The sequence below is a fragment of the Pistacia vera genome, unplaced genomic scaffold (genome assembly GCF_008641045.1).
Source record: "Pistacia vera cultivar Batoury unplaced genomic scaffold, PisVer_v2 Contig485, whole genome shotgun sequence".
In the NCBI taxonomy this organism is placed as follows: domain Eukaryota; kingdom Viridiplantae; phylum Streptophyta; class Magnoliopsida; order Sapindales; family Anacardiaceae; genus Pistacia; species Pistacia vera.
The window spans coordinates 353961-365474 of NW_022196318.1; the positions used below are offsets into that span (position 1 = coordinate 353961).

General features: G+C 39.5%; 1 protein-coding gene across 1 annotated transcript; it reads left to right on the forward strand.

The window, feature by feature from the left end:
- Positions 1 to 9948: 9948 nt before the first annotated feature.
- LOC116146931 (tropinone reductase-like 1) lies at positions 9949 to 11312 on the forward strand. Its single transcript, XM_031432357.1, has 2 exons — positions 9949 to 10101; positions 10364 to 11312. The coding sequence occupies exons 1-2, from the start codon at positions 10067 to 10069 to the stop codon at positions 11148 to 11150; spliced, it is 822 nt and encodes a 273-aa protein (XP_031288217.1). The 5' UTR covers positions 9949 to 10066; the 3' UTR covers positions 11151 to 11312.
- Positions 11313 to 11514: the final 202 nt, after the last annotated feature.

An 11514-nucleotide genomic window follows, 5' to 3' on the forward strand; every position in this document is an offset into this window, starting at 1 on the left:
TACATGATGCCACCAACTAAGGTTCTCGATCTTGGAGTGGAAGTCACCGCTTCTCTTGTTGACAAGCCATCTCTTCCTTAGGGTGTCGACCTTCTTGGATAGGTCGACGATGAAGCCCAAGCTCCTCCATCAACCTAAAGAATTCCTTGTTTTGTTTTTGTTTTTGTTCTTTCTTAATAATTGCCTGTTTGTAATCAAGCTTCAATTAATGAAAGAAATTTTTTCATCATTTCTTTTTTGAGCAATGGCTATTATATTTCTGCGAAGTCATTTTATTCGTCCTAGTCAAACTTTGGGATCTGAATTTGCTCCAAGTTGTGCGTAGCTCGTGTCTTTAGGAGCTTTTCGAATTTTTGCAAGAAATTCTTTATGCGACGTTTAGCATCAATTTCAGATTTGTCTTCTTTTTCAGGCTTTCGTTGTTGGCTTAAGGCCGATTTTCCCCGACGTGCTTTTTCTTGGATTTTTCCAAGTTTAACCTCGTCGATTTGGGATTTTTAATCCTGATTTTTGCGAGGAAATCTAATGCGACGATAAACGTCGATCTTAGACTTATTGTCCCTTTCGAGTTCTTTGGTCACTGGCTTAGGGCTGATTTCCTTCGACGTGTATTTTCCTTGAAATTAATCTCAAGTTTAACTTCATTGACTTGGGGATGTTTCACCCTCAATGAGTTGGATTTTGGCGTGGCTTGTTTGAGATAAGCTGCCTTTCCTAGACTCTTGACTCCGAGTTTTTAGAATATCATCGCTTAGGTCGCCATTTAGTAAAACGCTAACGATCTTAAGATGTTAACAATGCATCGAAGAAAATAATTAATAGTACCTAGTTTATTAATCAAGTTTTTTGGCCGTGAATGGCCTTACAGTGAATATTGAACATAAGAACGAGTGAAACCTAAGCTTCTTATTGGTAATACCTTCACAAGTGCTCGGCGCTCTATGCTCGCATTATTGCTTTGCCATTGAGGCATTCTAGGTGGAAGGACCCTGGTGCGAGCTTTTCGGATATCCTGAAGGGACCCTCCCATTTGGGACCGAGTGCCCCCAAGTTCAGGTTTTGAGTACCCTAGACGACCTTTCTAAAGACCAGATCGCCCACTTTAAAGTCTTTGTTTTTGACCTTCGTATTGAAGTATCACTTGAGTCGCTATTGATATGAGGTGAGCCTTAGTTGAGATTTAGCCCGATGTTCTTCGATCAAGTCTAGCTTTAGGCGGAGAAGGTCTTCATTTGCTTCTTCATCAAAGACTTTTTTTCAAAACGAACTGATTCCTACTTCAACTGGGATCATAACCTCACATCTATAAGATAGAAAAATGGGGTTTCACCCGTCGAGCTTCTAGCGATCGTCCTATAGGACTATAAAGCATCTAGCAACTCGTCAGCCTGATTCCCTTTACGGTCGTCGAGCTTCTTCCTTATGGTGTGCTTGACTAATTTGTTCACAGCCTCTACTTGTCAGTTGACTTGAGGCCAATAGACAAGAGCGAAACTCTTCTTGATGCTGAGCTGCTCACAGAAGGTCCTGAAATCTTTGCTATCAAACTGCTTCTCATTGTCAGTTATTATTATGTGGGGAATCCCAAACTGACAAATTATGTTCTTATAGAAAAAATCCTTCAGCCTGCTCGACGTTATTGTTGCCAATGGTTCAGCTTCCGCCCACTTGGTGAAATAATCCACAGCAACTACCGTGAATTTAACGCCCTCTTTTCCCTAAGGTAATGGGCAGATAAGGTCGATACTCTAGATCTCAAATGGCCACAGGCTTGTCAGAGTGGTCAATTCTTATGGTGGAGCTTGTGCAATATCTATAAATCTTTGGCATCTGTCACATCTGCGGATATAATCCGCTACATCATCTTAAATTGTTGGCCAATGGTATCCCTAACGGAGCACCTTGTAAGCTAGAGATCTGCCCCCTGCGTGGTTTTCACAAATTCCCTCTTGTACTTCCCTCATAACATAATTTACATCCTCGTGGTCAATAAATTATAGCAATGGTACATTGAATCTATGCTTGTATAGTCTATCATTGATGAGGGTGTACCAAGCAGCCTTCGCGCAGAGTGCTCTAGCTTCGGTTCTGTCCTCTAGTAGTGTGTCGTTCTTCAAGTAGGCGGTGATTGCATTCATCCAACTATACCTTTAACTTGTGGTCAACATTAGGCCTTGTAGAGCGGGGATGCTTGGTTTTGGGAGGAATTTAACTGGGATCGAATCGGCCCTTTCATTATTCATTGCTGAGGCCAAGCGAGCTAATGCATCTGCCTGCGATTTTTTGTCCCCTAGGATCTGGTGAATGGAAAGGGATTTAAACTGTCCGAGCTCGATCTCTACTTGCTGAAGGTAGGATGCCATCCTATCTTCCTTTGCTTGGTATTCCCTGGTAACTTGATGGACCACGAGCTATGAGTCACTATAGATCTTGATGGACTCTACCCCCATTTCCCCAGCGAGGGATACCTGTGAGCAATGCCCATACTCAGCTTCATTATTGGAGGCATTGAACTCGAAGTATTGCAGCTTTGATTGGGTCTCCCTTTGGGCTTTCGAGTAATAGGCCCGCTCTTACTCCCTTTTTCATTCGAGGAGCCATCTACGTATAGAATTCATAGCCATAAGTCATCACTCTTTAGTTTCCATAGTTCGATCTTTGGCGGGCTTGGCTTGGCCTCTGGTTGATAGGAGAATTCGGATATAAAATTCGTCATAGCCTGGCCTTTGATCGATGTCCTCAGGATATACCTAATGTCGTGCTGACTCATTTCCACTGTCCACTAGATCAATCTAACCGATGCCTCGAGCTTCTGCATTATCTTCTTCAAGGAGAACTTTGTCAACACATGGATAGAGTGTGCCTGAAAATAGGGTTGCAGCTTTCTGGTAACAACAACGAGGGCATAGGCGAGCTTCTCCATCTTTGGATACCTTGTCTCTACGTCGAGTTGTCTCTTACTCACATAATACACTGGCCATTGTATTCCTTCCTTTTTCACGTACTAACGTCGCGCTGACAGCAAACTTTGATACTGACAAGTACAATAGTAGTGGCTCACCCTAGAAGGGTTTTGACAAGTTTGGAGGTGTTTCTTCAGCTCCTGGAAAGCTCTTTCACACTCTTCTGTCCACTTGAAACCTTTCTTCCCCTTTAAGGTCTCAAAGAATGGTAAACACTTGTCCATGGCTCAGGAAATGAACTTGCTAAGCGTAGCCACACGTCTAGTCAGACTTTATACCTGTTTTATGCTAGTTGGGCTTTTCATGTCGAATAGGGCCTGAATCTTCTCTGGGTTAGCTTTTATACCCCATTGATTCACGAGGAAGCCTAGGAATTTCTTGGAGCTCACCCCGAAAGCATATTTCAATGGATTGAGCTTCATTTGATACTTCCTGAGGATGTCGAACATTTCCCCCAAGTGCTCAATATAGCTTTCGACAACCTTTGATTTGACGAGTATGTCGTCAATGTACACATCCATGGAATGGCTGATTTGGTTGGCAAACATCTTGTTCACCAAGCATTGGTAGGTCACCCTTGCGTTCTTGAAATGGCATAATCCTATAACAATAAATTCCATGGTCAGTAATAAATGAAGTATGCTCTTCATTAGGATGGTACATTGGGATCTGGTTATATCCCGAGTATGTGTCCATAAAGCTAAGTAGTACATTTCCCGCTATCGCATCTATTAGTTGGTTGATCTATGGTAGTGAAAAGCTGTCTTTCGAACAGGCTTTGTTCAGATCCTTAAAGTCAACACAAGTCTGCCATTTTTCATTTGGCTTTTTGACTGGGACTGGGTTGGTGAGCCAATCTGGGTACTTGACTTTCTTGATGAAGTTGATTTCTAGGAGTTTGTCGACTTCATCCTTGAGTGCTTGAGAGCACTCTGCATCCATGGCCCTTATTTTCTGTTTTATGGGCCGAGTCTATGGGTCGAGGTTCAACCTATGGCACATCACCTCAAGGCTGATCCCAACCATATATGGGTGCACCCATGTGAATACGTCGAGGTTTTCCTTTAGAAACCTGACCAGACTATCGACCATCTCTTTGGTCAAGCTGCTGCCGATCTTCAGCATGCGAGTTGGATCCTCCTCGCTAACACTTTTTTTCTAGCAGCTTAGCTGGTCCCACCGCGGGCTCTTTTTTGTGGATACGAGGATCTATAATGTCCTCTAGCGGTTCGAGGTTCGGCTTGGATTCTGTGATGATCATTGTTTTTTGGTACGGCCATTTCTGTGCAACGTTTATAGCCGATTGTAGCATTCTCGAGATTCCTTGGTACAACTCTTGATCATCGTGACTCCTCTGGAAGTCAGAAATCTCATCGCTTGGTAGCACACCGATGTGACTGCGCTTAAATAATCCAGGATTGGCTTTCCAAGAATGACATTATACGTGGTCAAGTAGTCCATCACCAGGAATTCAACCATCATAGTTTTGACCTTTGGCTCTGCCCCCAGAATTACAGGAAGGTCGATAGTACCCCTGAGAACCAGACTGTCCCCGGTGAACCCATAGAGCGGCGAAGGACATGCTCGTAAGTTCCTTTCTATGAATCTCATTCCTCGGAAGGCTCCCAAGAAAATGATGTTTGTCGCGCTCCCGTTGTCGACCATAACCCTTAACACCCTTGCATTGCCAATCCTGGTCACGATTACAATCGTGTCATGATTATGATGAGGCGATGTTTCGCACTCATCGACTATGAACCCCACTACCTCGCTTTCCTATTTGGGCTGCTTGGGCAGCTTATGTTCACAACTCATTATTCGAGGAACCGAGTATGTTCTGGCCTCCCGAGCCTAATTGCTCGCGAGCTTGTCTCGAGATTTCCACTATATTCGGTCCTCTATAAATCATATTCACGAAGACCTCATTGGGGTTTGGTAGAGCCTATTGAGCCGGGGTCTGTACCTGACTTAGGACCTGGCTACTTTGCTCGCCAGGATTCTCTCGAGCTGGTTTTACCTTAACAAATTCTTTCAAAAGACCTCTTCTTATCAGGTCCTCGCTGGCATCCTTTAAAGCTCGGCAGTCAATTGCGTAGTGCCTGACATCCTTGTGGTATCGGCAATATTTATGCCGATCTCTTCTACCTGGTGCCCCCCTCATCCTTTCTAGAGCAGGCAGCCTCTTTGCCCCTCGGGATACTTCATAGATGTGGACGATGTCTTGAGTGAGGGGAGTGTACTCTGCATACCACGGGAAAGGTTGTCTGTCTTCGCGGTTATCTACTCTCTATTTCTTTTGAAATCCATTGCGATCTCTGTCACTACGGTCTTGGCCCCCACGCTTATCTGAGGAGCGATTCTATCTTCTATTCCCCTTCCCCACCATTCCCACCACACCCATCGAGCTTCTGGCTAATGTTGCTAACAAGCTCTTTACTCGCTGGTATTTCGCGACCATTTATTAGAATTTGGCCAGGCTAACATGATCTTCACTTTGGAGCTCTTTCCACAACTCCGTCTTAGGTTTGATCCCTGTGATCAGTAAAGTCCGAATGAATTCTTCGAGGGCTTCAGTGACATTTGCTTGCTCATTCTAGAACCTTGTTTAATACGAGGTCAGTGATTCATCCCGCTCTTGGCAAATGTTGCTTAAGTAGCTGAGCAACATTGCAAACTGTCTCTTCATCTGGAATAGTTGTAGGTACATTGTGGAGAATTGTTATCAGGAGTTTATGGAGTTTGCCTTAAGCTACTTATATCACGTCTTGGCATCTCCGACTAATGTGACTGTGAAGCACCGACATTTCGCTAAATCACTGACATGGTGTAGCTCCATCAGATCATTAAAGTTATCGAGGTGATCCTGGGGTCCCCTCTCCCGTCGAACTTGCTTTCTAGCACCCTAAACCCTTGTAGGAGCAAGGCTTGGTAAACTTCCTCTGTAAAGAGGGAACTTACTATCTCCACCGCGAAATTGTTCTTGCGAGCTTTTAGACCGTCGAGCATCTTTTGCATGCAATCTAAGTCTTCACTTTGGTTGTCCTGGTTGGCTCTGTTAAGTTGTACCTCGAGCAAATGAGTTCACAAGTCTATTGCGTGCGAACCTCCTCCGGCATGTGCATTGATACGCAAGGTCGAGTCATGATGGCTGGGTTGGTAGGTGTTATCATGCTCGTTAGTACGTTGCTCACAACGTCGGTCATAACCGAAACGTTGGTCATTCTCAGATTGTCGCACATGGCTCGCTTCATGAGGTTGCAAAGATTGATCTTGTCTTGGGCATGGGTTAAAATCAGCATGTTGACTCTGGGGATACCATTTAGGTTCTCGGTTATGTCTGTCGCTTTCGCTTTCCCTTAGAGGCTGCCTCCTTGGTCGCTTCCTGGGGTTTATTTGCCCGCAAGACACATGCTCGTGTGTGGAGTGCTACCTGCGAGGTTGGAGGTGTTGATCACCCCTTGGCGGCGATGAAGCAGACTATCCACCTGTAGAATTCATACTTGTTGGGGTGGCGTTGGCAAAGCGCGGCTGGTCAAGGTTATGGGCAATTGGTTGTTGGTTGTTGGTTCCTCAGCTTATCCACGTTTTGTTGCACCGCCTTGCAAATATTGTCCTGATCATCTCCATCAGCTGGCTGTTCTCGGGATTTGATGTCCTTGCCCCCTGGTTGTTTGCGGCATGCTAATCTGGCAGCATAGGCGGTCAACATCCAGCGTTCTCCTGTGTGTGTGATTAGTAAAAATCAGCAATGAATATGAACAAAATGAATTAAAAACAAAGGGATTTTTAAAGTGGTTCGGCGAGGTTAACAGCCTATGTCATTGAGTTTTTTGTATTTTCGGTGAGAGCTTACAGTGTCATTCTTATCTAAAAAAATACCCCTTCCTCATCATTCAAGGGGGTTTTTTATACAAGATTAGTACAGAGAAAAAGCGAAATTTAGGGGATTACAATCGATCTAAATCGTAATTTTGATACCCTCATGATTTGGTACTGTGATTGTGCAGTGATTGCTGTTGATTGAGTCATTCCTGTAATATCTAGGATCTGAAATAATCTGAAGGTTGATTGAATGATTTCTTAAACTGTCCGTGACTAGCTTATGCTGGATCGAGCTACAGCTCGACGAGCTGATGCTGGGTCGATTAATCATTGTTGCTGAGCTCATTTTGGGTCGAGCTATATCCTCGTGTTTGTCTAAGCTTGGTGGAAAAACCACACACAACATTACCCTACTTTTTTTACTAATAAAAAATTTTCATATGATCAATGTTGATAATTTTTTTTTTTTCTTACCTACATTAATAATCATAGAGAAGAATATTTCTCGATTATGACATGAAACTACTTAATATTTATTACAGAAGATTATGGGACATGAAACCACTTAGTATCGATTAAGAAGAAAAATCTACGAAAAAAAATTAAAAAACATGCATTTATTAATATTAGACTTGTTATAAGATGCGAATTCAATCTAAATCATGGGCCACGTTTTGGGAAAATTTTCAATTAGTTGAAGCATATTAAAATGACATATTTCTTATTTAATGTAAATGCTCCGTCCAACATTTTACACATAAAATATATTTGCCTAATGATGATGATGTTAATGCTCTAACTGTGACTTCCTGGGAAAAGGAAAATTTTAAATAATGTTATGCTCTAGGACTCAGGAGGCAGTTTAGGAATTATGATGTTGATGGTTGTTTAATCTCTATATAGATGATGGTGATTCAAAGGCATTATTGCAGTGGAGTGAAGGTGTACGAAGGTGCACATAAAAGAGAACTAAGAACAGAAGAATTATAGGAACGTGAAAAACTTAATTAATGATAAAGTCATCTATTAGAATTCAAACACTTTAGAATTTTAAAATGATTAATTAATTATTTAGAGATCCCTATAGGCTATAACCATGAAACAAATTAATGTTTAGTGGGAGAAACAAACCAGAAAAAAAACTCCCCGAAGAGAGTTACAACGTATTAGGGAGATAAAAAGTCCAGTCTAATATTTGATTCACATTTATGGGTAATTAATTAATAATAATGAAAATCTATACTAAGTGTACACCTAATCCAACACATATGGTAAGAATCTGCAGTTGGAGTGGCAAGAGAGGTAGCTGGACCACCGAAGTATACCAGGAAGAAAGCTAGAGAGGTAAGAGAAGCAACTTGGTTGCTGAGTATGCTAAAAAAAAAAAAAAAGAAACAAGACAATAGAGAGAAGGCTTTTGCATATTTTATGTACAATTTGTCTTAATTTATACAAGTAGAAATGTAATTTATAAGGAAACAAATAAAGAGGAATTATAATTAAATAATCAATACATACAACTACAAGGCAATAGTATAATTTCAGCAAATTATACTATAATTTGACCATATCAAATCTTCCATTGATTGCGGCACATCATCACTCTATTCTAATGTCAACACATATTAATGTGTTATACAGACAAATTACATATAAATAAATTAATACGATAGGCATATAGAGTGATGTTATTGGCATCCATTTAATTTCTATAATACACCCATAAAATATTTTTAATAAATCCATCATCTAATCACACTTAACTTACATTGACAATTTGGTACATAAACCAAAGTGTCAAGAGATTAAATCCAAGATTGAAGAGGCAAGAATTAGTCACGAGATTAAAATCCAAGGTTGAAGAGGCAAGAATTAGTCACGAGATTAAAATCCAAGTTCATATATTTAGAGTTAAGACAGATATTAGCTGACTGACAATGACAAAAATTATAAATCTATTATCACCTGGAGGTTTCTCAGTTACTTACATCAAAACACAGGCATTACCAAACCAATTAAATTTCTACATTAAAAAATACATCAATCACGCAACAATATTTATTCTCTTGCCCACCACTTTGAATTAAGAGAAACAAACCTAAAATGTCCTTTTTTCTTGGATTAATATTTTAAAGTTCCTTGTGTGAATTTACAAGAAACAAAATTTAAAAAAACAGTCGAAGAAGGGAAAAACCAGAGAGCTTTTGTTTTCGTTTAACTGACTGATACAAAAGAGTAAAGTGCTTTTATGTTGAAGAAGAAGACTAAAGTTAGTGTAAAACAAAACGGTGTAGTTTTTGGCTATATAATTGAGTCAATTTACAGTTTTAGCCTTTTTGACTCACACCTTGTACATAAGATAGATTTTATGGTTTCAAATTCGTCATCATCAAGACTAGGAAAGTTAAACTAAAATATATTTACAGGACCACAAGTTTAAACCTTAAAATTATTTCCACATTAATATTTTAAATACATAAAACATGAAGAAAGTGTGAGAAAATGAATATCAAAAACCTTAAAAAATTGTGAAACCTTTTGCAAGGCTAAGAAAGTAATTGCAGGGTGTTGGATTATTTTACTATTAAAATAATCAAAATCGAACCATATATTAAAATTACTGTGAAAAATAAAAAAAAAAAAAAAAAAAAAAATAAAAAAAAAAAAAAAAAAAAAAAAAAAAAAAAAAAAAAAAAAAAAAAGGCAAACAGTGCCAGCACTGCCGGCCTCAATTTCGTCCGATGTAGCCAAATCGTTAAGCGCAACTATTAGTGCGTCATCACAAGCACTAGGGCCATCGGCCTCTGATTTTCCATTTCTTTTTCTTTTTTTTTTTTTTTAAATTTAGAATTCTAAAACTAAATTCATATTGAAAAAATAAATAAAAAAACTGCAATTCTTCTATTTTTAAACCAAAAAAAAAAAAAAATTGTTCCCTTGTTTTCCTTTAAGAAGAAATCTATAAAATAAAAATCGTGAAGCATGGATTTGTTCCTAAAGCAATAAGTTGAAAGTTAGGTAGCCAAATTAAACTGGGTTTTTTTCGCACTAACATCGGGGAAAATGGAAATCAACCAATAATCACATAATATTCAACTTGAAATCATGTTTTTAGACGACTCAATTCTCAACTTCCATATTTTTTTCATATAAAAAAAATGATTTTTCTTACTCTATAAATTAGTACCATGTAACACTCTAAGGACTTCAGAACCCAACCCACAAGCCAAACTAGCCTCCTCTTTATTTCTCTAATTCCTCTCTCCCAATTTTCATAAAAGATGAACAGCGGTTCCTCTTCAGCTCCCTGCAAAAGGTAAGTAATATGTTGATATGTTCATTTGTATGATTAAACTAAGATAGCTATGGTTTTTAAAGTATGTTCAGGTGAAATACTGTTGAGTTAATTCAGATGTATTTAAGTATGATTTTGACAAAATTAATATCAGGACATATTAACCAGAGAATTTTTGTATTATACTTCTGTTATGCACTATGCAAGCCTCCATCTAGATTTGTTATGTACAACCTTAACCTAAAAATTTATCTATATATTTTCCATTATCCTTTGATATCAGGTTAGAAGGGAAAGTGGCAATCATCACCGGCGGAGCAAGCGGGATTGGAGCATCCGCCGTCCAAATTTTCCATGAAAATGGAGCCAAGGTTGTTGTAGCTGATGTACAAGACAATCTCGGCCAAGCCCTTGCTGAAAAGCTAGGGGAAAACGTCTGCTACATCCACTGTGATGTATCAAACGAAGATGACGTTATCAATGTTGTCGACACAGCAGTCGCTAAATTCGGAAAGCTCGATATCATGTACAATAATGCAGGAATCATCGACCGTCCCTTCGGGAGCATTTTGGACACTCCAAAGTCTGATCTAGAACGCGTACTTGCTGTTAACACAATCGGAGGTTTCTTGGGAGCCAAACATGCCGCCAGGGTGATGGTACCTCAACAAAAAGGCTGCATATTATTTACAGCCAGTGCCTGCACTGAAATTGCAGGACTTTGTTCTCCGGCTTATGGGATATCAAAATATGGGATTTTGGCAATAGTTAAAAATTTGGCAGCTGAGCTTGGACAGCATGGTATAAGAGTAAATTGTGTCTCGCCTTATGCGGTGATCACCGGAATCTCGTCTCGTCCAGAGGGTATTGATCCAGCTATTATAGAACAACAATTGAGCCAGATGGGAAATCTAAAAGGGCAGACTCTGAAACCTGAGGGCGTTGCAAATGCAGCACTGTATTTGGCTAGTGATGAAGCAAGTTATGTAAGTGGACAAAACCTCGTTGTTGATGGAGGATTCAGCGTTGTGAATCCTACATTTATGAGGGCCTATAAACTTATCAAGTAATTCTGATGAAGCTTGGAAAAATATTAATAATGCTGATTGAGAGTCAGGAAATAAACCCATCGGTACACTGTAACGTGTATTTATGCTTTTTTCTGTTTTCTTTTTCATATGTAATGTGTTTGCTCTTCATGCATTAATCCATAATGTTCTAATTTTACTCTCCTTTGTGCATAATTGCTTTTTTTTTTTTTTTTCTTTTTAATTGAAGTATTTACATTCAAAATTACAGAGTAACTTTGATTGAAAAAGATATAATTACAAAACGATAAACAAGTTGTCTACACAAAAGTAGGATCGACTGAAAGAATAAAAAAAAGGATTAATTTATATAGTTTAAATTGCCTATGAACACTCAGATATGAAT

Coding starts and splice junctions, on each gene's coding strand:
- LOC116146931 (XM_031432357.1), top strand. CDS start 10,067: ATGAACAGCGGTTCCTCTTCAGCTCCCTGCAAAAG. Junction 10,102..10,363: donor TCTTCAGCTCCCTGCAAAAG/GTAAGTAATATG, acceptor CTTTGATATCAG/GTTAGAAGGGAAAGTGGCAA.